Source organism: Sphaeramia orbicularis, chromosome 5, assembly GCF_902148855.1.
Source record: "Sphaeramia orbicularis chromosome 5, fSphaOr1.1, whole genome shotgun sequence".
Lineage (NCBI taxonomy): Eukaryota > Metazoa > Chordata > Actinopteri > Kurtiformes > Apogonidae > Sphaeramia > Sphaeramia orbicularis.
Window position 1 is genome coordinate 7,149,601 of NC_043961.1, and position 24,684 is coordinate 7,174,284.

At 37.8% G+C, this 24,684-nt stretch overlaps 1 protein-coding gene across 1 annotated transcript in view; it reads right to left on the reverse strand.

Annotated features, from left to right (window-relative positions):
- The window catches only part of LOC115418984 (constitutive coactivator of PPAR-gamma-like protein 1 homolog), a 46,905-nt gene that overhangs the window by 6,586 nt on the left and 15,635 nt on the right, over positions 1–24,684 (reverse strand). Inside the window, exons 4-13 of the mRNA XM_030133561.1 lie at positions 24,219–24,347; positions 21,199–21,277; positions 17,246–17,343; positions 16,444–16,637; positions 12,035–12,128; positions 11,726–11,947; positions 8,599–8,770; positions 6,851–7,100; positions 6,627–6,741; positions 1,956–2,165 (exon numbers count right to left, since the gene is read on the reverse strand). Of these exons, the coding sequence (XP_029989421.1) occupies positions 1,956–2,165; positions 6,627–6,741; positions 6,851–7,100; positions 8,599–8,770; positions 11,726–11,947; positions 12,035–12,128; positions 16,444–16,637; positions 17,246–17,343; positions 21,199–21,277; positions 24,219–24,347 (1,563 nt within the window). The remainder of the gene's footprint in view (positions 1–1,955; positions 2,166–6,626; positions 6,742–6,850; positions 7,101–8,598; positions 8,771–11,725; positions 11,948–12,034; positions 12,129–16,443; positions 16,638–17,245; positions 17,344–21,198; positions 21,278–24,218; positions 24,348–24,684) is intronic.

The window sequence follows — 24,684 nt, forward strand, 5'->3', positions numbered from 1 at the left end:
TTGTTGTTGTTGGTACTATTACTGTTATTATAGTCACTTTTCCATTGGACATCTGTGCAAAACTTTACAGATATTTACTAAATGTCGAAAAAACAGAAGTGCGTAATGTTGTTTTTTCCATTAAATCACAAATGCGATGATTTGTTTATTTATTATCGCAAGATGACGCGAGAAGTCATTCCATAAACATGGCAACGAATGTAAATATGGTGTAGATTTACAAAAATATTTTCAATTATTATTATATATTACCCCTCCATCTCGTACTAAATTAAAACATGATCCAGTTTCCTGGTGTGTCCACACATACGGCGACATGTTTCTTTTAAAACTCTTCTTCTTCTCTTGTTGTAACGTTTGTCAACATCCACTTTTGTCTTTTTTATTCAGGTGACTCTAGTTGCACAAAAAGGTCTTTCCATTGCACTTCTGCGTGATATACCTATTGCGCTACGCCCAAAAAACCACCTCTTGCCAGCATGAAAACTTTTAATCGATAAATGAGTTTTGGCAAAATTGTCAGTTTTCCATTAGGTAAATTTTTATGTGCAAGTTATATTCGCACAGTTTGAGGGTCAATGGAAAAGCGACTTGTAATTGTTTTGCACTGTGTGCTTGCTGTTGACTTTCAGTTTTCATGTTGTTGTGTTGTGTATATGTATATCTTATTTGTTGTGTGAGTTGTGGGAAATTGTGGTGCTCTGTTTTTGTGTTGTCAATGACCCAATGAAGAGTAGCTGCTGTGGTGTGAAGCAGTTAATAAACAATAAATAAATGTAAAATCACTGGACGGTGCCTTTCCACACTAAACGTAGGACTGAAGAACATACATAAGAACACATGCTGTGTCAATTAACTGAGTTTTTTGCTGTTTAGTACAAAACGAAACCTTGAATGGTTCCAGTGTTTCATGACAGTATCAGCCTGTCTGATCCAACGTAATTTACCCAAGTTTAAGGCTTCTTGGATAAAAAAAATTATCCTTATGAGTGATGTGCACACAGAGCTCAGCACCAGCCATGTGTTCACGATCAGTTTATCAAACAACCAACAGCTACAAGTGGTCGATCACAAAAAAAGGGGTCATGAACTGGGGAAAAGAGTAAGATTTAGCTGTAAAAAGAAAAGCAGTGTCACTTTATGAGACTATTTAGGCTTCAGGGAGGCCCGTTCAACCAACAACTGAACATTTTAGGTAATGGGCTCCAAGTTTGGACATATTTTCAGTATGGACTACAGCCACTGCTGCTGACAAACAATTATGGAGAAATACAAGAGAAATGTTGGTCTGAAGTCTGGACCTTATATGTGCAAATGTGGAGATGGAACTAGCTCTAAAACGTAACAAATTAAGAAGGAATTGAAATAGTTTTTTTTTTTGCCAAAATGAATCTAAAGATAGTTTTGCAGCAGGTGGAGGGTTCACATTCAAACTGTATGAACTATTAGGGTCCAAATACACAAATAAATGAACCACAGACTAAGAAAAGTAGGCTTAGATTAATATGAGCCCTTTAACTGAATTGTCTAACTGATATAAATTTACCCCAGTGAGCATATATATAATTTTTTTTTTTACAAGCGCTTAAAAATTCCTGTTTTTTTTTTTTCCTTTCTCTCAGTAATATTTTGTACCTATGTTTAAGTGTAAGTTTGCATCTCACAAACTCTGTTACATTTGTCCAGGACGATAGGTGGCTAGCTTCGTGATGTTTTTTATTGTTCTGTTTTGTTATGTGTGTGGTTTTGTATATGTTCTGTTCTGTATAAAAACAACAATTTCTATTATTTTGACATTTTTTTGCACTACTGCTGTAAAAATATTCAATAAAAAATAACTGTGGAAAATTGAAAGAAAACAAAACTCCTCTGTTTCTTTATGTCACAACATTTCCTTCCCGCCTATTTGAACAGTTTCCTGCTCGTTGGTGTCATTGAGGTGTGGGCATATGTACCTGACCGTCACAGAGGTCAATGAGCTGGGCCTTCTCCCGGTTGGCCCTGATGAGTTTACTCTGAAGCAGCTTGCCGTCGAAGTACATCCACGGACAGCAGTACTCCCAGGGGATGGGCTGACCGCAGGCGTCATTGGCAAACAGAGCCATGTCCACTCCGCTCATGAACAGAGCGGCAAGCTGGACGCCTCGAGGGTCCAGGTTGTCGATCTGTGGGAGAGAAACCCCGACTTTAAAAAAAAGGGCCCGGAAGGCAGGAAGTTAAAAAAAAAAAACAAAAGCAGCAGCAGTGTGTCCTAACAGCCCCACTGAGCATTCAGACTAATGCAAAGCAAAGCACGGAGCAAGCGTCAGCGGCACATTCACTCCCAGCTGCTGAGGACGACCTGAATGAGCCGAACACAAAAACGATGACGACACAAGCTACAGCAGACAGAGGTGCACAGACAGACCACAGGGAGCAAAGCGCACAGCTCAGTGTGGATGGTTTACACGGTCACTTCTAATCTACGCTCCAATCAGTCCAAACTCAACTCTTCTGTAGGACTTGGTGTAAAATGTGGAGTTGATAAACCATCCACACAGGACACGTAATCCCTCAGAGTCACTCAAAGCTCTATGGAAGTACACCTTTCAGGGCAGAGCTACAGCTTCAGGAACAGCATGCTCATCCAAAACAGGTGGGTCCTGTGTTCTGGAGCATGCTGCTGCCTCTTCGCAATATGAGGAGTGTTCAGAGAAATCCAACACGCTACAAAAATGGGCTGACTGAGCCGCTGAGAGGATGTTAGGCTCAACAATCAATCATTTTTGGACTGATTTCACAGTCTGGACTCAGTGATAGTTTTAAGACCCTCCACGCTGAATACAAATAGAGTTCTGCTCTGGCCTGCAGTCGCTACGACGACGAGGTGAAGTTAAGAGGATTTTCAGTTTAAATTATGTCTCCGACTTAATCCACTTCCCTTCGTATAAAAATACATGTGTATTCCAACACAAAATGCTGCCGTTTCTCTTAAAAGGTCTGAAGAAATTCAACCTGAGAGTGCAGGGGTGTCAAAGTCATTTTATTTCAGGGGCCACATTCAGCCAAATTTGATCTGAAGTGAGCTGAACCAGTGAAATAATAACATAATAATATATAAATAATGTCAACTCCAAACTTTCCTCTCTGTTTTAGAGCGAAAAAAGTTAAATAATTCAATGAAAATGTTTACATCTACCAACTATCCTTAAAAACAATGTGAATAACATGAACAAACTGGAATTTATTAAGAAAACTAAGTGTAATTTTAACAATTTTATGTCTCAGTTTATCATTTACACATGTACATTACAACTTAATCCACTTTCCTTCATATAAAAATACATGTGTATTCCAACTCAAAATGCTGCCGTTTCTCTTAAAAGGTCTGCAAGAAATTCAACCTGATAGTGTATGGGTGTCAAAGTCATTTTAGTTCAGGGGTCACATTAAGCCAAATTTGATCTGAAGTGAGCTGTACCAGTAAAATAATAACATAATAATATATAAATAATGTCAACTCCAAACTTTCCTCCATGTTTTAGAGCAAAAAAAAGTAAAAATTATGTGATGAAAATGTTTACACCTACCAACTATCCTTTAAAACAATGTGAATAACATGAACAGTCTGAAATTTATTAAGAAAACTAAGTGTAATTTTAACAATATTATGTCTCAGTTTATCATTTGCACATATACATTATAACGTACATATCACAGTGATCAACAAATACACAAACATTTAATAACAGGCAGAATATTGGTAAAGTTGCACTTCAGACATTTCAAAATGTTCATATTTGCTGTTTAAAGTACAGTAATAACTATCTGTAGAACAGCCAGATCTCTGTATAGAACTGTGTCTTCTCCACGTGTGGTTCCACGGCTTATTTTTCCTACTGTTTATTTTTTTATTCTACTTCTGTTCCATATTTTAACATCCACCAGGTCACCAACAACCCATTTAAGATTATAGGTTATATTTGAGTCATGTTGGAGCTGACATAGTTTATATTGTGATTCAGCAACATATGAAACACGAAGATGTTCCACTTTAAATCAGATCAAATATGTGCATTTTCATCAAACATTTTCTAATCCTAAGGGAAAGTACCACTAACTTGTGCTAAGAATTGAGGTTCTATGAAAAGCGTGGATGCTAAAGGTTAATATGTGATGAAAGTCTGCTGTAACGTTTGGAAACCATCCAAACGGTCTAAAAAAGATGTTTTCATACTGTCTACAAACTGATCCATGGATCAGTTTGACCATCGAGCCGTTTAATCCACACCAAGTTTCACACCTGCCATTTTGTCTTGGATCAATCTTCAAAAGTTTGATCAAACAAAGCAGGTGTGAAACAGCCCTTAGTGACTGTTGCCGACACTGACTCTGGGACACTGACACATGATCATGTGATAAGCATTCATTCATTCACTCATTGATTTATTTTCCGAACCACTTAATCCTCGAGGATCACACGGGGGCTGGAATCTTTCCCAGGCACTAATGGGCGATGGCAGGGTCACCCTGGACCTGTCACCAGTTTAACGCAGGGCTGATGTTTACAGACGAACAACCATTCACTCTGATATTTACACCTACAGGAGATTTAGACTGACCAGCTAACCTAGTAAGTGTCTTTGGATGGTAGAACAACCTTCTACATCAATAAAATGCAAATATCATGTCATAGAAGGAAAAATTTAAAGGTGCAGGAGACTTCGTGACCAATTTTTCATCAAATCTGTCAAACCTCAGTCATATCCTCAGTATCATAAATCTGTAAGTCTTTCTGTGGTTACTCACCTGAATCTCTTGCATCACAGTGAACAACCTCGAAGTGCCATCCACCATAAACAAACCATGTGTTTACATTCAGAGCCGGGAGGGAACTTGGGCATCTTCGGAATTTTGTCAGGACATGCACTGTGGGCAACGGAGGTTTGCACAGCCACCTGACAGCTGCAGCTGCTAAAGACATGACGCAGAAACGGCAGGAGCTCCCTTCCCTCTATGCATATTCCTCCAGCCGTTTCCACATTTCAGCCGTTTCCGTGTCGTGTTTGTTTCATCCATATAATATCATATGGTTGCGCTGCCGCTGCCAAGTGCCTGCGTGAAGCTCCGTTTCCCACAATGCATGTCGCGACAAAACTCCGAAGATGCCCAAGTTCCCTCCCAGCTCTGTTTGTAAACACATGGTTTGTTTATGGTGGATGGCACTAAGAAACTGTTCACCGTAATGCAAGAGATTCAGGTGAGTAATGACAGAAAGACTTACAGATTAATGATACTGAGGATATGACTGAGGTTTGACAGATTTAGATAAAAAATTGGTCACGAAGTCTCCCACACCTTTAAAGTTTTTCCTTCTATGACATGATATTTGCATTTTATTGATTTAGAAGGTAGTTCTACCATCCAAAGACACTTACTCGGTTAGCTGATCAGCCTGAGAACCTGAATTTCTCTTTCGGTGGGGTCTATAAGAATAAAAGCTAAATATTGTTTATATACTTCATGAAAAAAGCATGTCATATTCCTTAATGATTGATTTCTGGTACCACTGGATATAGAACAGACAATGACATTTATGGAGTAGAACTAAAGAAATTCAACAGAGAAATAAAATAAAATAAATGGATCTGAAGAGGGGCAGTTTAGAAGAAATGGGTATTTCTGATTTTACATCACTAGTCGCTTTTCCATTGACATCTGCGCAAAACTTTACCCATATTTACTAAATGTCGAAAAAACAGCAGTGTGTAATGTAGGTTTTTCCATTAAATCACAAATGCAATGATTTGTTTATTTATTACCACGAGATGACACGAGAAGTCATTCCATAAACATGGCGACAAACGTAAATATGGTGTTGATTTACAGATATATTCATTATTATTATATATTACCCCTCTATCTCCTACTAAATTAAAATATCACTGGGTTTCCTGGTGTGTCCACACATACCCACACGTTTCTTCTTCTTCTTCTTCTCTTGCTGTAACGTATGTCAACATCCAGTTTTTTAATTCACCTGACTCCAGTTGCGAAAAAAGGTCTTTCCATAGCAGTTTTGCGTGATATAGCTACCATTTGCGCTACGTCTGAAAAAAACACCTCTTGCCAGCGCAAAAACTTTTAATTGAAAAATGAGACTTTTGGCAAAATTGTCATTTTTCCATTAGGTAAATTTTCATGCGCAAGTTATATTTGCGCAGTTTGAGGGTCAATGGAAAAGCGACTACTAACATGATGGAGCAAGAGTTCAGTGGAGATGCTATGAAATGTGTGGGTGTAGCCTTAATTTTTAAAATATTTCTAATTTAATGAATGCTGGTATTTTACATCTTACCCAGAGACAACAGCTGAAATATAGCTTGGCAAATTTACAGAAATGTTCATTAATGTGTACTGTCCCTGCTAAATAAACAAATAAATAAATAAATAAATAAAACACCACAAATCCCGCCGTGGAAAAGGGCAATTAACTGAATATTAATAATTTAATAAAGCAAATTCTTACTGACAATTAATTGATAGTCGATTAACTGTTTCCATCCCTATATCACATCCCCACAGCGGTCAGCTCGTCTGTGTGCGTTTCTCGGACACTCCTCATACAATAGTCGCTACAACATCACCTTGAGTTCCTGCAGCTGGTCAGGCTCATATAGTTTAGGAGAAAGTGCTTGGGCTAGGAAAGCGTCAAGTTCGTTACGACGCAAAATTCTTACTCCTGGCCAATGTAACATAAACCTGAAGCAAAACACAGAAGGTTAACAGTGTTACAAAAAGCCTTCCTCCCTGTCTGTTGACTTTACACATGTGCTTCTGTGCCGAATGTGGATGGAAGCCGTCCACTCACCTCAGCACACAACAGAGCACCAGGAGGGGCGTGGGAATGTTGGCAGGGTTGAGCATTGCTGGGGTGTCGGAGCGCATGCAGGCCAGGAAAGCCCTCATCCTGCGGTTCTTGTCCTCCACGGCCTTCCCCAGCCACAGCTTCTTCAGGTTGGGACAGGTCCACTCCCTGAAGGGAAGAGCCTCCACCAGCTCTGGAGTGTGGGGGGACTTGCCTTTGTAGGCGGCCCACTCCTTCACCATCACATGTGTATCTGAGGGATTCAAGCACAAACACATGAAGGACTGTTTGGCACATTTAATTAAGTGGCCATCTTAATCATGCATTGTGGGAAGCGAAGGCTCGCGCAGCCACCTGACAGCGGCAGCTGGAACAGACACAACGCAGAAACGGCAGGAACTCCCTTCCCTCTATGCATATTCCTCCAGCCGTTTCCGCGTCGTGCTTGTTTCATCCATATAACACCATATGGTTGCGTTGCAGCTGTCAGGTGGCTGCGCGAGCCTCCGTTTCCCACAATGCATGTCGCGACAAAATTCCGAAGATGCCCGAGTTCCCTCCTGACTCTGTTTGTAAATACATGGTTTGTTTATGGTGGATGGCACTAAGAAACTGTTCACCGTAATGCAAGAGATTCAGGTGAGTAATGACAGAAAGACTGACAGATTCATGATACTGAGGATATGACTGAGGTTTGACAGATTTGATGAAAAATTGGTCATGAAAGCCTCCTGCACCTTTAAGGCCTTAATTTTCACAAAATCTTTTTAAGGGTCAAATCACAGTTTTCGAAATCTCTCTGACGGGACATTTTAGAGACAATTTGACAGATCAGTGTTGCTAAATGACCCATATTTTTACTTCTAAATTAATTTTTGCTTTAGTTGGACCATAAGGGACCAACCAAAACAAGGAGCTACTTTATATTGAAATAAATGTTGGAATGGCAATCAATTAAAGTTCGCTCTCTGATGGGACCTTTTTGGCCCCTGGTATTTAAAGCCAAAACTCCAACTAAAATTTCTCTTTGGAATTTCATTTAATCTAGACCTGTGCAATTCATATGGCAAGGTAATAGTCTTAAGAAGTAATTAAGGCATGAATAGACCAGGTTTTTGTACTTTCTTTGGCAGCATGGGCTGTTGAGTGTAAAAAGTCAGTATCTCTGACAGGACACTTTTGACCATTATGACTTTTAATGCTTTTTAATGACCTGCAGAAATCCTGTACATGTTTTTAAGTTTCAGTACATTAAATAACACCAACTATGAATGTTCCACTAACACTGTCATATAATAATCAGAGAGAGGCTAAATATCAATGTTTAAATCAATAAAACTGACCTAAATTAAGCCTTTAGTGTCCATGGTTACACTTCTACAGACAACATGAGACACTGATGACTCAGGCAAGAAACTTTAACAAATGACTCAGTCAATTTCTACATTTTGACAATGACAACATTAAGCTTTATGTCTGTTTTGTGTTATGGCGCGAAGTTCTTAAATAGCCTGTAGAAGAGCCTGTTGGGAACAATGCACCATTAATTATGATGACTTATTTATTTATTTACTGTGTTTATTGTACTATGTGAGATTGATTGTTTTGGTGATATGTGAGATATGTACACTTCTGTTACAAATCCAATTGCCCTTTAGGGACATTAAAGATTTTTCAATTTCAATTTCAAATTTATCAGTTGCATCAAGTGTCAAACAGAGTGTGACGTGTTGTGTGTAAGCAGGACTCACACTCGGGCAGGCAGTTCTTCCTCATGGCGAGTCTCTCAGCCTTCTTCCGGGCCTCTGCCAGGCTGAAGAGGACTCCGTAAACATACTGACGAATAGGCCGGAACAGCTGCACCGCTGAAGGCAGGTCTTTGTTAGCTTCATCTTCAATGGTCACAGACAGCTTAATCTCTCCCTGCAAACACACACACACCGTTACTTCAAACACTTCAGACATAACACACTGCAAACAACTTCCTACATAAACCTGAAATTTCACTGTAAATCCACTGTGTGAGTCTGGAACCATTATAAGACATTATGCAAGACCACAACATTATATAATGACTCTATAAAAAGTACTCAAAAGTCATTATGTAACAACAACTGCATTTTATGATCAACAGAATAAATGCAGTATGGAGTGAATCCCTTTTAGCAGCTCTCACAGCTATATTTTCACTGACCAGCAGCTTTTAGTGGATTTTTAATGAAGCCCCGACAAAGGACCATGACAGCAGTAAACCTTTCTGGGAAGTGTGACAGGATTTTTCCAGACCAGGATCTGACATGAAGCCACTAAGTTCAGGTGTATTTTTAGACAAATGACAAAAAAGCTGCTCTTGTCACTCCTTTTATGTGGTTCAGACATTTAGACAAAGTAATATGTTGATGTTTGCAACGTTTAATTCAGCTTAAGTGTTATATCGATATTGTTTGGTTATTACATAATGCATATCAGGGACTCGGGGCCCATTTGAGTCCTCTGTCTTTCATTCAACCCAGCCTAAGCTCTGGTTTTTAAAACTACATATGTTCTTACTATTTATGTGTTTCAGTGCTTTTAAACTTTTTACTCTTTAAGGAATGAAATTACTCCTGCCCCTTTAAATTAACCTATTGTATCAATTACAGGGTGGGGAAGCAAAATTTACAATGAACATTTAGTTGTTTTTTCTCAGCAGGTACTACGTCAATTGTTTTGAAACCAAACATATACTGATGTCATAATCATACCTAACACTATTATCCATACCTTTTCAGAAACTTTTGCCCATATGAGTAATCAGGAAAGCAAACTTCAAAGAGTGTGTGATTTGCTAAATGCACTCGTCACACCAAAGGAGATTTCAAAAATAGTTGGAGTGTCCATAAAGACTGTTTATAATGTAAAGAAGAGAATGACTATGAGCAAAACTATTACGAGAAAGTCTGGAAGATACTATTAAAGAAGAATGGGAGAAGTTGTCACCCGAATATTTGAGGAACATTTGCGCAAGTTTCAGGAAGCATGTGAAGGCAGTTATTGAGAAAGAAGGAGGACACATAGAATAAAAACATTTTCTATTATGTAAATTTTCTTGTGGCAAATAAATTCTCATGACTTTCAATAAACTAATTGGTCATACACGATCTTTCAATCCCTGCCTCAAAATATTGTCAATTTTGCTTCCCCACCCTGTATATTTATTCTATTTATTGTATCTTGAAGGGAAGGGTGCAATATATGGACTAGGTGTAATACATAGTTGGTTTTGCTGACTTCAAGATTTTGTGACTGAGTTGTTTTGTGATTGTATGTGTCTGAATGTGAATGCAGCAACGTGTAGCACCATTGTCCAAAACTAATTTCCCATATGGAACAATTAAGTTTATCCTGATATACACATGCATGATAAAAATACAACATATTTTGTAATAACCATCACAATATGCTATACAAAACAAGGGGACACTTATTATTTGCTGGATTCAAGCAGCGTCTTAGAGAACCTCAAATTCTTACTGGTGCTGCATCATGAAAGTCAATGGTTTGAATCATCTGTCATGAGATGGATGAAGTCCAGTATTTGTGGTGTGTTTTTATCCTTCTATAAAAGCCACCAGAGCTATTTAGTAATGAGGAAAACATTGAAAACAAAGGCCTTTATACAAGACACAACCCTTACGTTCTTTCCTATTTACTTCTGTTTATTTCAGACCACACACTTGGCCTCGTTACACACATGAGTTCAGTTAATTGCTAGTTTACTGGCTGGGTACTGCCAGCATTTGCAATTTTATCTGAAGCTCAAAATTGGAACTCTGTTGTAATTACTCTGGTTGAAATGACCACTGAGACATTTAATTGAGAATCCACAATTGGAAAATGAAAAAATTACTCGTTATTTCATTATTCATGTACAAATCAAAAAACAGTTGTTTTTCATTCTGTCGATTGTACGCACAAATTAAAAATTGGAAATAAGGAAATGGACCAGATGTTGGGTTTCATGTTGACATTTTTGATATCTGATTTGGTCTGACCTGGAAGTTACTGACTTCTTCGTGTGTTGATCTGGACAATCGTGGGTTTGCTAGTATTCTGTCTAATGCATTCTGCGATTATGGAGAATTTGGTGTTATTCAGAGGCAGCAAACGTGTTACTCTGAAGGAGAACGACATGACAACTGAAAAAACGGTCAGGATCTTCCAGGTATTGTTGTTTTGTCGAATACAGTGCGTCCATGGTAGACAATCTAAGGAGAAGACACTTCATGTACCACACGAAGAAGTCAGTAAGTTCCGGGTCAGACCAAATCTGATATCAAAAATGTCAACATGAAACCCCACATTTAGTCCAGGTCAGTTATCTGTAGGTAACTGGATTGTCTTTTCAGAAACAAAAGAAAAACTAGTGGTTAATTGGTTTTTGTTTTAAAATAGATGAATTAAAATTGAATTTCAAGGCATTTTTCTTTTTCATTCCATTTGCTTATTTCCAATTTTTAATTTGTGCGTACAATCGAAAGAATGAAAAGGTTGGTTTTTGATTTGTACATGAATGATGAAATAATAAGTTATTTTTTTGTTTTCCAATTGTGGATTCTCAATTGAATATGAAAAGAACGAATGATACACGGATTTACATGTCTAAGCTTTCTTATCTGCCAATTGTATGATTTCCAGATTAAAAAAACAACTAAATAATAAAAACACAAGCAGTTGAGTTCTAATTATTACAAAATGTGGGTATAATTCACAGGATTTTATCAGAAAGAATGAAGTGGAAATCTGTCACATAATGTATAATGGATGTGTTTTCTTTGTATTCATGAACACGACATCAGGGACAGTAAACCCTTCAGTGTTTCAGAGTGTCTAGATGACCTTGCTGAGCACGTGGTAGATGTAGGGGTACATGAGGCCTTTCTTGTGTCTGTGCTCCGCCACCCGCAGGACCTCGGGGGCCACGACAGGAAGAGGCGGGATGGTGATGTCCATGTGGTTCCTGGTGGGCATGGAGAGCAGCGAGGGGATCTGGGCGTTAAGGCTGTGGACGCCTCCGGCCTGTGACCCCGGGCCCCCGGCAGAGGTCACAGAGAGGTCAGCCTGAGGAGAGGACACAAGTGGGACTTCAGTTCCATCATGGAAAACATGACTGAGTGGGTCTGTGGGGGTCTCTGATGGTCCACTCACTTTAGTTTGGTCCCCCAGGTCTGGCTCTGCGCTGATTACAGAATGAGGAACGTTCCCATTTTTCTCCCACTCTCCTTTATGGTCACTAACATGACTGCAACGATACACACACACGAACACACAAACACACACACACACATTCATTTGATACATAGTTTTGGTATTTGTTCACAAAGAAAATGAAAACTAAAGGGCGTTGTTTTAAAAGGATAGGAGTAAACACTGAAAATATTTCACAAAGGCTGAATAAACGACAATATAAACCATAATTAGCTATTAACACAACATTCACAACATTTTTTTGTTTCATGTTGTGTTTTTTATGTGGGTGCTTCTCTGAAACTGGTCCAAAAAACAGGACAGAGGGGCTAAAAATTCAAACCAGATGTAGACTAATGTTATGAAGCAAGTTTGGAAGCACTTTGGGTCTATTTTAAAAATATCTACTGAGATAAAAGACAAACTATTTTTCACATGAAACACATGTTTATATTATTTTACATTATATTTAATACAAAAATCCTTATGTAATACGGTCAAAAGGACATGAAAATTACGTGCTACTATTTTTTTTAAAAATCTCTTTATTCTCTCACTTGGGAATTGAACTAATTATTCAAGGCAGAGTGTTTCACAAAAATGGCCGCAGTTGCAAAATCATTTGCGATTTATTTGTGTTTAAATGGGCAGGTTCTGTATGTAACACCAGTGGACACGATGGGTTCCACACCAAACCTGGAATGAGACTGAGATTGATGAAAAACCCACATGTGGATTAGAAAAACCATTAGGACACGAATCTTCCAGTTCGTACGAAATCTAGAGTTCGTAGACATTCATAGAGGGATCAAAAATCTGGACGATGTCCAGATTTTGTACAAACTCATCATTTGTAAGAATCTTTGTGACCTTGGCAATTACCACTCTTTCCTTAAAAATGACAACATCTGGTCTCAGAAAATGAAAAAAACAGGCGTTTTTGGTCCGTTTTCCCATTTCTGTCAGTTAGTAACTTTCTTTTTGTTATTACAAAGAGAAAACGAAAATCAACCTGTTTTTTAAATTTGGTTGATCTGTTTTGACACTGAAAAAGAAAAACTCCTTGAAATTCAGTTTTAGTTCTTCTATTTTAAATCAAAAATCAAATTAACCACTAGTTTTCCTTTTGTTTCTGAAAAGAAAATCCAATTACCAACAGATACACTGACCAGCATGTCTCATATTTCTATCGATGAAAAGTTATATTGCAATATACAATACAAATAAAAAAGTTAAGGATATATATATATATATATATATATATATATATATATATATATATATATATATATATATGTTTTGTTTTTTTTTTTGTCTTTTTTTTTTTGTCATTTTTGCCATTTGTAAATAAAACTGGTCATTGTCTATGTCTGGTCGTTAAAAAAATGTGTTTCAATTCAATTCACACACAAAAAACTAAAAAGCGCTGTGCAAGAATCCCAACTGAAAAAAATAGCCCAAAAATTAAAAATATCCTTAATTTTTTGTTTGTAGTGTACATTGTTATTGTTTTATCGCCCGGCCCTAAAGTGAGATATTCCAGTCTTGACTGAAGCCACAAACCAACTTACAGGCTGACAGTATCACAGTATCATCCCTATAGATGTTTCCTAACAGCCAACAAACCCTGATGCCATGAACACTGTGCTGTGTTGTGCATATGTAAATGATGCTTCACACCACATTCACGGAGCTAACAGCGATGTCACAGACTGGAGAAACAACATATGGGAGGTGGCCTACAGTCCTGTTCAAACAGTAAGCAGCACTCACAGGATTATTCATCCGGTTCATTCAAAGGTACAACATCAGCCAATCAAACACATTCATGGACTCATAAATGAATGATTCTAGTGTTTATCTTGTCGTTTGCGGCGCTGAACACTAGGTGAAAGATAAAACAAAATGTCTGGCCTGTGCTCATCATAATTCTTCTCCACATTTCCCTGTAACATGTTTTCAACTATACAGTCCCTGGACATCCTTGGATCGTCTTGTTCATGGGGCCGCTGTCTACTCAACCAGCTTTCACCCCGAGGTGCCACAAATTTCAGAGTTACTATTATCTGTGGGAAAGCCAGAGGTGGTGCAACATGCTCCAAACAGGTGGTTGGGTTTTCCTGTCTGCTGGGTATTTATGTGTTTGATCATAAATGTACTGATATTATAAACAAATGTTCCCGGTTCAGTTCATTCCATATGGCGTCGACAACAGCTGCAGGCGGAAGTCAGTGCAGAACAATTAGAAAGTATGAAGTCACCTTAACAGGTTAGCTCCTGTTCAAAACATCTAAACTCATGTTTTAAAACATTTTTGATTGACTGATTAAATTTTAGAGGTTTCTACAGATTGAGATTTCAGCAGTCTCATAAGTTTACTGCAGCCACGCTGCAACGTGGATCAAATACAGTTCTATCGACTATTCGTGAACTTGGGATGATACTTTTGTGAAGACAGCTTGAGGTTACTGTTTGTTATCATTACCTCTGCCAAGGAGGTTATGTTTTTGCCAGGGTTTGTTTGTTTGTTTGTTTGTTTGTCTGTCTGTTTGTCTGTCCGTTAGTGTGCAACATAACTCAAAAAGTTATGGACAGATTTTGATGAAATTTTCAGGGTTTGTTGGAAATGGGATAAGGAAGAAATGATTAAATTTTGGTGGTGATCGGGGGTGGGGGGGCCCACGGGGGGGCCCATTTCCAACAAATCCTGAAAATTTCATCAAAATCTGTCGATAACTTTTTGAGTTATGTTGCACACTAACGGACAGACAAACAGACAGACAAACAAACAAACAAACAAACCCTGGCAAAAACATAACCTCCTTGGCGTGGGGGGGGCCCACAGGGGGGGCCACTGATCAGCCTTGGCGGAGGTCTGTGCTCTCCGAGTGCTTCTAGTTTCATACTGAATTCCTATTTGTTAAGTGGACATATGTTGTGGAGGCAGTCACCATATGAGATGGACAAACTAAATTTCTGACACAATTTTGTCTTTGGTCTCCAAACCGTCTGTGAAGCTGCCTCGCACTCTAACAGTGAAATCACAGGATTCTATTCACAGCCAAAGGCATTGTCATGTTTTCTTCATCTTTCGTCTGGGACAGCCCAAACTGACAGCGTATACCGGGGTTTAGTGCAGACACCTGTCATATCTGCTGTGGGGCTGTTGATTGACAGGTGTGTCTGACAGCTCTGCTCCCAGACCCTGGATGTTTCTGATATTCTGTTTCGCACTGAACATGACATTACAATACCTGGCCTGTTAGCATAGTTTAGCATTAGCAGCAGAATATAATGAACATAATGTAAGCTGTTCATGATGAACTGGTTCAGTCTCTAGTGCCAGGGCAACAATTTTTACTTTTAAATAAAAACCAGTTCCAGCTCCAACACATGGCAGGTCTTCAATTAAGATCTTTGAAACCCCAATAGAATGTCATGTACTCACTGCAATATTTGGAGTGAGTCCACAGAATACAAAACTCAACAAAAATTTTAAGAACATCATTGCCTTCTCAACTTTAAAAGCTCGTTTGCTCATTCTACTGAAATGGAAAGACAGAGATCCTCCAACATTCATCCTCTCGATTGAAGATCTTATGAAGTATCTGACATTAGAGAAAATAAGATACACCACAAGAGGCAATGCAGCCAAATTCTATGCAATGTGGCAGCCTGTCTTATTATATATTAAAAAGATGGAAACAAACAGTTTCTCATTGTAACTAAGGATATGTATAGTTTTTTTTAATATAATGAATTACATGTATTTTATGTATTCATTTTGGATGTGTATGTTTATATATTTTTGTTGGAGTATGAGGTGCATCAGGGTTGGGACTCTGTTAGAGTGGGGATACATAACTATGTTGTTAAATTTTATATACATTCAATTGTACACTTATGATTGTTACAATATAAAAAATCAATACAAAAAAAAATTGATGCGAGGGGGGTTTATACATTTCTATATGTAAGTGTATTATGTTTGACTGTAATTAAATTTATCCAAGGTCCAGTACTTGGGGTGGGTGGGATGGGTGGGAGGGCAGGTGGATAGGAACTGGAAACAACAATTTCATGTTCAAGTTGTACATTTCTTTTTTGTGCATTTGAAAACTGAAAATAAAAAAGACCTTAATCAAAAAAAAAAAAAAGAGATGTGTGGATATTGAATTGTACCCGCAAGGGAAGTTTTGTATGACCTGCTTTTCCAAATAAACGAAGAATGAAAAAAAAGTGGGTTTAGATAAAATATGACCCCTTTAAGATCATCATGACTAACAATATCAACTAAATCATGAGCGTTAAAGTGGCTCCTTAGTAAACATGTGTGACTCAGTGAGGAGGACTTTCACGCAGGAACTCACTTGGCAGTTGTGCCTGTGCTCTCGTCGTTCTCCGAGGAGGACGATGCGGAGGAGGCATTGTAGAAGGCGGCCTCTGCGTGGTTGGGGCCCGGGTTGATGGGGGAGGCCCTCTCGTACAGCGGTGTGTGCTTCCCTTCCAGAGGAATGTTGCTGAAGCTTTTCTCCAGCGGTGGCTCTGTGTACGACTGCTGGACCTGAAGACGTTGGAGGAAAACACAAACATGTTATGGTGCAGAAGGTGAAGCAGCTGCACTTCTCTGTACATGTGACAGTTCAAGGTTCAAGGTTCAAGGTTACTTTATTTATATCTGTGGGTAGATTTGCTTTGCAGACAAAGTGATTGCCTTTGGCATGACAACAAAACACACATTGAACCTGTTCAGCAGGTACTTGATTGAATGTCAAGACAAGAAGTGCTCAGTATTCCACCATTCATCAGTATAGCTGCATGGATAAGTAAACGGATAAAATAAATAAATAAGATCCAATAAATAAAAACAAGATGTAATAAAACACAATAAAAAACCTCAAGAAGATGAAAAAAGGTCTCTGGGATAAAAACCAGGACAAGAACATAAAATTTTAAAATTAGAAGTCACAATAATAATAAATAGAGCAAAGAAATAGGATAAATAACTAAAATAAGTAAATAAAGTGCAATGTCACTATTTCTTACTGAGCTCCGTGATGGCGACAGGAACAAAGCTGTTTTTATAATCACTGTGTCCTGCACCTGGGGTCTAAAAACCTCCGTCTAGAGGAAAGGAGCTGAAATTCACCCCGTAAAGGATGGGAGTTTTACCTCAGGTTTAACAGGCAGCGGCACCAGTGGAATGTTGAGCAGTTTTGGACACGCGTGTTGTGGCACTGCAGCAGGAACTCCCATGTGGTTTGGTCTGACTGTTAAACACAAACAAAAATACAAAAACACTTCAGTGGACATTCAACAGGAACCTTTGAAAACAACTTCATCATTTCCCTAAACAAATAGTCAGTGATAATGAATCATAACCTGCAGCTGCTTCTGTTGCCTGAAAAGACAGGTGACATTTCCAGTAACCGTCTTTGTTTACCCAAGGAAAACTTTTACTACCAACTTTCCAAGAAACCTCCAGGTGGGATTATTTTATATCCATCTGAATATAAAGGAGTTTTGGAGGTTTTATGGAATGGCTTCAGAAAGAGTTGTTAGTCAAGGATGTTTCAAAGGTCCTTAAGTATTTAATTTTTCTGAAAATCATGGGATTAGCTCTGTGAGTTTCATGTAACGTCATTAGCTTACTCACTAGAAGAACATACTGGCTACTGATGTGATGATATCAAACCGTGAATCATTCATTCTTTTCATATTCAATTGAGAATCCACAATCGGAAAATGAAAAAATGACTCGTTATTTCATTATTCGTGTACAAATCAAAAACGAGTTGTTCTTCATTGTTTCGATTGTACGCACAAATTAAAAATTGGAAATAAGCAAATGGACCAGATGTGGGGTTTCATGTTGACATTTTGATATCTGATTTGGTTTGACCCGGAAGTTACTGACTCCTTCGTGTGTTTCGTGAAGTGTTTTCTCCTTAGACTGTCTACCCTGGACGCACTGTATTAGACAAAACAACAATACCTGGAAGATCCTGACCATTTTTTCAGTTGTCTTGTCGTCCTCCTTGAAAGTAACGCGTTTGCTGCCTCTGAATAACACCAAATTCTCCAAGATCACAGCATGAATTAGGCAGAGTGTATCTGTTGGTAATTGGATTTTCTTTTCAGAAACAAAACAAAAACTAGTGGTTAATTGATTTTCGCTTTAAAATATAAGAATTAAAATTGAATTTCAAGGTGTTTTTCTTTTTCAGTGTCAAAACAGATAAACCAAATTTTAAAAACGGATTGATTTTCGTTTTCTCTTTCTAATAACAAAAAAGAAAGCTACTACCTGACAGAAATAGACAAATGGACTAAAAATGCCTGTTTTTTTTCACTTTCTGAGACCAGATGTTGTAATTTTCAAGCAAAGGGCGCCAATGTCATCGAGGTCACAGAGATTCTTACGAACGATCGGTTTGTACAAATCTTCCAGTTCATACGAAATCTGAAGTTCATAGGCATTCATGGAGAGAGCATGTTTATGATGTCCAGATTTTGTACAAATTTCATACAGATTTCATTCAAATTTGATGGGTTAACCCATCATTTGTAAGAATGTTTGTGACCTCGATGGCATTAGTGCTCCTTCCTTGAAAATGAAAACATCTGGTCTCAGAAAATGAAAAAAACAAACAGGCGTTATTAGTCTGTTTTTCCTTTTCTGTCAGGCAGCAACTTTCTTTTTTGTTGTTAGAAAGAGAGAATGAAAATCAATCTGTTTTTTAAATTTGGTTTATCTGTTTTGACACTGAAAAAGAAAAATGCCTTGAAATTCAATTTTAATTCTATTTTAAAATGACAATCAATTAACCACTAGTTTTTGTTTTGTTTCTGAAAAGAAAACCCAAATACCAACAGACACATTAACTCAGAATACCAGCAAACCCATGACTGTCCAGCTCAACACATGAAGAAGTCAGGAACTTCCGGGTCAAACCAAATCAGATATCAAAAATGTCAACATGAAACCCCACATTTGGTCCATTTGCTTATTTCCAATTTTTAATTTGTGCACATAATCGAAAGAATGAAAAACAACTCATTTTTAAAAATTTTTGATTTGTATATGAGTAATGAAATAACGAGTCATTTTTTCATTTTCCGATTGTGGATTCTCAATTGAATATGAAAAGAACCAATGATACACTGATTGATATCCCATGTTTAAATCCAACACCTACGCTGCACTCGTCTCATTGCTGGACCTACATTATGTCCAAGCGAAGGCCAACACAGTACGTGGAAATACTGGAAACAGCACCAGTATTTCTGGGATCATGGAAATACCTTTTAAATACATGCTACTTCTGTATAATGCTGTTTTCAGACTTGTTCCAGCCTTTTCTTGTTCTCAAATAAGAGGTCTTCCATGCCAACTCATTTGCTCTATACTTTTTTCTTCATTTTGATGCAGACCACAATTACAGGTGTGAAACCTTCTCAGACCACAGTCTGGACCAAACAGCCAAAGTCTGGCATAAAGAAAAGAGCTGGTTTCACTCCAGATCACACTGAATCAAGTTTCAGTTCTAGTGTGAAAACATTTTGGATGGTTTTGACTAATTTCAGCCAAATATAAAAGCCTAGTTTGGACTTTAGCCTCTTATTTTCAGATGGAAGCTGATCCACAAACCAGAAACACCCCTTGTAAAGTCATTAAACTATAATATCAACGACAGGACACGTCTTATGTCCTGTTCATAAGTACTGAACTGCATTAACTGACCTCCAGTCGATTCAGTGGAACGAGACAAGACAGTATCATTTCAGTGACTGTTTTTGCCTCCATTAACAGTCAGCTTTCAGACTTCACTTATTTAAGATTGCTTTTAATGTTTAAATGTTTTATATTCATATACCTGCCTTTTGCACCTGCTTTTATCTGTTTTTAATGTGTTTGGTTTCTGTTTTTATCGGCTTTATGTAAAGTGTCTGAGTTCCATGAAAAGTGCCATACAAATAAAATGCATTATTATTATTCTGTAGCTGTACATGATTTGTAGCATCTTAAAATATAAATAAGGATTGCATTTATTTACTTTAGTAGCATTGCATATTGATGAAATGACAAAAGAATATAAGAAAAAAAACTACATCTGGTTAAGAACTTTCCCAGTCCATTCCTAGAGTAGATCTGATGTAGAGAGAAGTTTTGTCCCAAAGAAAATACTAAATATCAAGTATTTCACCAGGAATGAATTAAATTAATTAATATAAACTCAAGCTGATAGTAATTCATATAAATTATTATAAATATTTAATTATTTAACCCATTTTTGCTGTTACTGTGGCTGCCTCTGCTGCTACCACTGCCACAATAATACTAGCAAATTAGACTATTAGTATTATTATTATATATTGTTGTGTTGTTGTTGTTGTTACTATCATTTATTATAATAACTGTTATTTTCCCCCTCCTTTTCTCACTTTCATTCACTCTCCCCCCTTCCCCTATCGCCCCTATTCAATCTATATTGTAAGTTTGCGCTTTACGTTTACTATCTTTTTCATTGTAATATGCTGTCATTGTTTGTCATTATTTTGTTGTTTTTGGTTTGTTTATTTGCTTGATTTTACTTTTGCTAATTTATTGTTTTTTTTCTGTCCACTATGTCTTGTTAACTGCATCACTAATACAAAAAAAAAAAAAAAAAAGGATTTCACCAGGAAAATTGTATACTTCTTGGTAACAGATGAGCTACAGGCCATACATACAGAAAAACACACATCAGAATATGCACCATGTAATATCCACAGCTAAAACTATCCTTAAGCAATACGTCAGCTGAGTTTCTGAGCTGAAACGGGCTCATTCACAGTGATGCAGCTTCTACCTGAGCCATCCCGGTGTTAATTGTCTTAATGAGGGTCCTGGCAAGATACAGCCATAATTTAATTTAGTGATTATACCTCTGTGTGATAAGAAGCTACCGCGCTGATTTCTGTGGTCATTTTAATAGAGGTGACATACAACCTGAAAGGAAGAAGAATAATGGACATTTTCTGAATAAGTGGAACATCTGGAGGAGTCGTGTCCTTATCTGTTCAGTTAAGTTTTGGCCAGTATTCTTTGATAATCATACACTAACGGCAGTATAGAAACCCACCTAACTGTGTGGGTTTGCTGGCCGCTGAGTAGTACTCCACTGCCTTCTGGAAGCGGATCACTTTGTCATCTGTGCACGACTGAAAGAAAAAAGACCAATGAAAGGATCACACATAAGCACAGATAGAGAACTGATGGCGTACTTTAGGAAGGTTTCACTAAAAATACACATATAAGGGGGCTTCAAAAAGTACATGGAAAAAGGACAGTTGGAAAAAAACTGTTTAAGTTATGTTTTTTTTTTACTTTTTCAAGCCCCCTTGTATATAGTATGTATAGAATGAGGTGGCTGTAATGCAAATAAGCCGAGTTAATAGTGTGGCTCTGATTTCAAGTTCAGTAGAATCTGTGGAATCTGTTTTTCTCTTCCAGGATGGTCAATGTATCTGTTGGTAATTGGATTTTCTTTTCAGAAACAAAAGAAAAACTAGTGGTCAACTGATCTTCATTATAAAAGAGAGGAATTAAAATTGAATTTCAAGTTGTTTTTCTTTTTCAGTGTCAAAACAGATAAACTAAATTTTAAAAAACTGACTGATTTTTGTTATCTCTTTCTAATAACAAAAAAGAAAGTTACTCTACCTGATAGAAATGGAAAAACGGACCAAAAACGGATGTTTGTTTAATTTTCTGCAACCGCATGTTGTCATTTTCAAGGAAAGAGCGCTACTGCCTAGGTCATAAAGATTCTTACAAATGATGGGTTTGTACGAAATCTGGAGTTCATAGAGATTCATGGAGGGAGCATGTCTACGATGTCCAGATTTTGTACAAACTGAAAGATTCGTACCTACTCATCATTTGTAAGAATCTTTGTGACCTAGGCATTAGTGCTCTTTCCTTGAAAATGACAACATCCAGTCGCAGAAAATGAAAAAAAAAAACAAGCATTTTTGGTCAGTTTTTCCATTTCTGTTGGGTAGTAACTTTCTTTTTTGTTATTAGAAAGAGAAAACAAAAATCAATCTGTTTTTTTAACATTTGGCTTATCTGTTTTGACACTGAAAAAGAAAAACGCCTTGAAATTCAATTTTATTTCTTCTATTTTAAAACAATAATCAATTAACCACTAGTTTGTTTTTTTTGTTTCTGAAAAGAAAATCCAATTACCAACAGATACACTGACCCAGGATCTTCTATTATTATTATATACTGAACAGCTATAACATTATAATCCATGTATCATACGTTCTTTTCATATTCAATTGAGAATCCACAATCGGAAAATGAAAAAAAAGACTCATTTCATTATTCATTAGTCATTTTTTCGTTTTCCAATTGTGGATTCTCAATTGAATATGAAAAGCACAAATGATACACAGATTCATTATGACTACTGGCAGGTAAAGTGGTCATATTAATGACCTCATTACAATGGTACCTGTCAGTGGGTGGAGGCAGATTAGGCAGAAAGGGAACATTTATGCCCCGTCCACATTTATGCAGATACTTTTGCAAAAACTGACATTTTTCTATACATTTGGGGAGATTATTAAAAATGCATCCAGTCTGAAGATATTTAAAACTCCAGTTTATTTTATCAGTGTGTTCAGGGAAAACAGAGAGACTGGAAAAGATGGCATCACACCTCGTTTTAATTATGTCTGTTATTGCTTTGTGTGATGAAGCTGCACCTGAAACATCAAATCCAGGCGTATAAATCAGTGTATGACCTGCAGCAGGTCAAAGTCAGCACTGAAACCTTTGGGAGATGGACTGGACTGACGTCATGGACAAATCCACACTGTGTAAAGAATACACTTCAACGACCATAACCAACACTTAAAATAACTTAAGTTTATAACTGAACTTGTTGCTTTGCCTTAGTGACAGATTAAACCTCTGCTATGTCCAGTTTTATCCACAGTTTAAAGTCCCACAGAGACCATGTTTTTTCTATGCCTTCTTACCAGTTTGTAATCATTTTTGCATTGTTACATTGACAGAAATATTTTGTAAAAGAAAACTTATATGAACAGAATAAAAAAAAAAGAACAAAATATCTGTTTAGAAAAAAAATCCATGTTTGTACAGAGCACGAGTCCTCAAAGTTGATTTGTTGAAGAAGAAAATCTAATGATCTGATTAACCTTAACTTCAGGAAATCAGAGCTTCTCCAAACCAGGTGCCGTTGGGCATTTCCCAGTCTGGAGAACCAAAACAGGAACAGTATCCTTCCCATTTTACTGCTTCCAACTAGGGATGGGGTCGAGAACCGATTCTTTTTGAGAACCAGTCCCTAGTAGCTCGATTCCTTGGAATCGTTTGCCTGCCTGATTAATGATTCTGCTTATCGATTCCACCTTCGTTGCGCATGCGCAATGATGTCACTCACATGCTGCAACTGTTTTGGTCAGAATGTAGCCGACATGGCGTTGAGGCAGAAATGGTCCAAAATGACGACACCAGGTCCACTGGAACCCTAAAGCTTCCATTTCTTCATAAGGGGGAAATCCCTCCAATCTGCTCAAACATTTGTCTACACAGCATGACATTCATTTACAGGAATGTCACGTATTTGATATGCTACTTAGCAACACTTGTGAATGTAGCGGTAGAGCAAACACCAGGGCGTCATCCGGGCCCGGTTCTGGTGGGGGCAACAAACATCCTGCCCCCTCAAATAAAGTTTCCTAAGTTAAGGAAAAGGAAATGAGGTGCACAACAGCAGGAGACAGAGGAATTAGTAAAGCATCTTAAGTTTCAGTTTTACTGTACAAACCCGGGCCCGACGTCATCTGTTCTTATTATTTGTACATACTGTACATGTTATATTTTCTGTGCAGATGGAAATATAAAAGACAGTTGATGCAAACACACCCGTTTGGACTTTTTTATTCCTTCACCCAATGAGAATCGCTAAGAGAATTGATAAGGAATCAGATCGATAAGCGATATCGATAATGGAATCAGAATTGTTAAATTCTTATCGATTCCCATCCCTATTTCCAACACATCACCTGCTAACTGCACTGGAGCACTAACAGCAGCTGGGGGCACCGGTGCACTTGTACTTTATACCTGTGAGTTCTTGAAGATGTCCTTCGCGATGGCCTCCAGGTCGGTGATGTCTCGGATGTTGCGGACGTAGTCGGCCACAGCTTTGATTACGACATCACAGGGAGGGAGCACGAGTTGGTGGGCACGCACCTGATGGCCGACAACACAGGGGTCAATACACGTCAACCATGTGCAAACTTGTATGTGAGCGTTAATCTATTTTTCCAATCAGAGAAAACTTGGAAAAAACAAAAAACTTTAAAGGTTAAGTACAACTATAGGAGGCCCTCAGACATACCAGGAGCAATCTGTGTGACTGTATTTCAAGGTGCACATGAGGATATGTTCCATACCTGAGCTGGTTTAACCGGCCCATTGCAACCAATTAACATTGTAGATTAATGCAAAAGCAGCATTTCAACTGGGTTCACAACTCAATTTTAGGAATAAATGACTGTTCTCAGGACTGCAGAGTTTAAGTTTCATC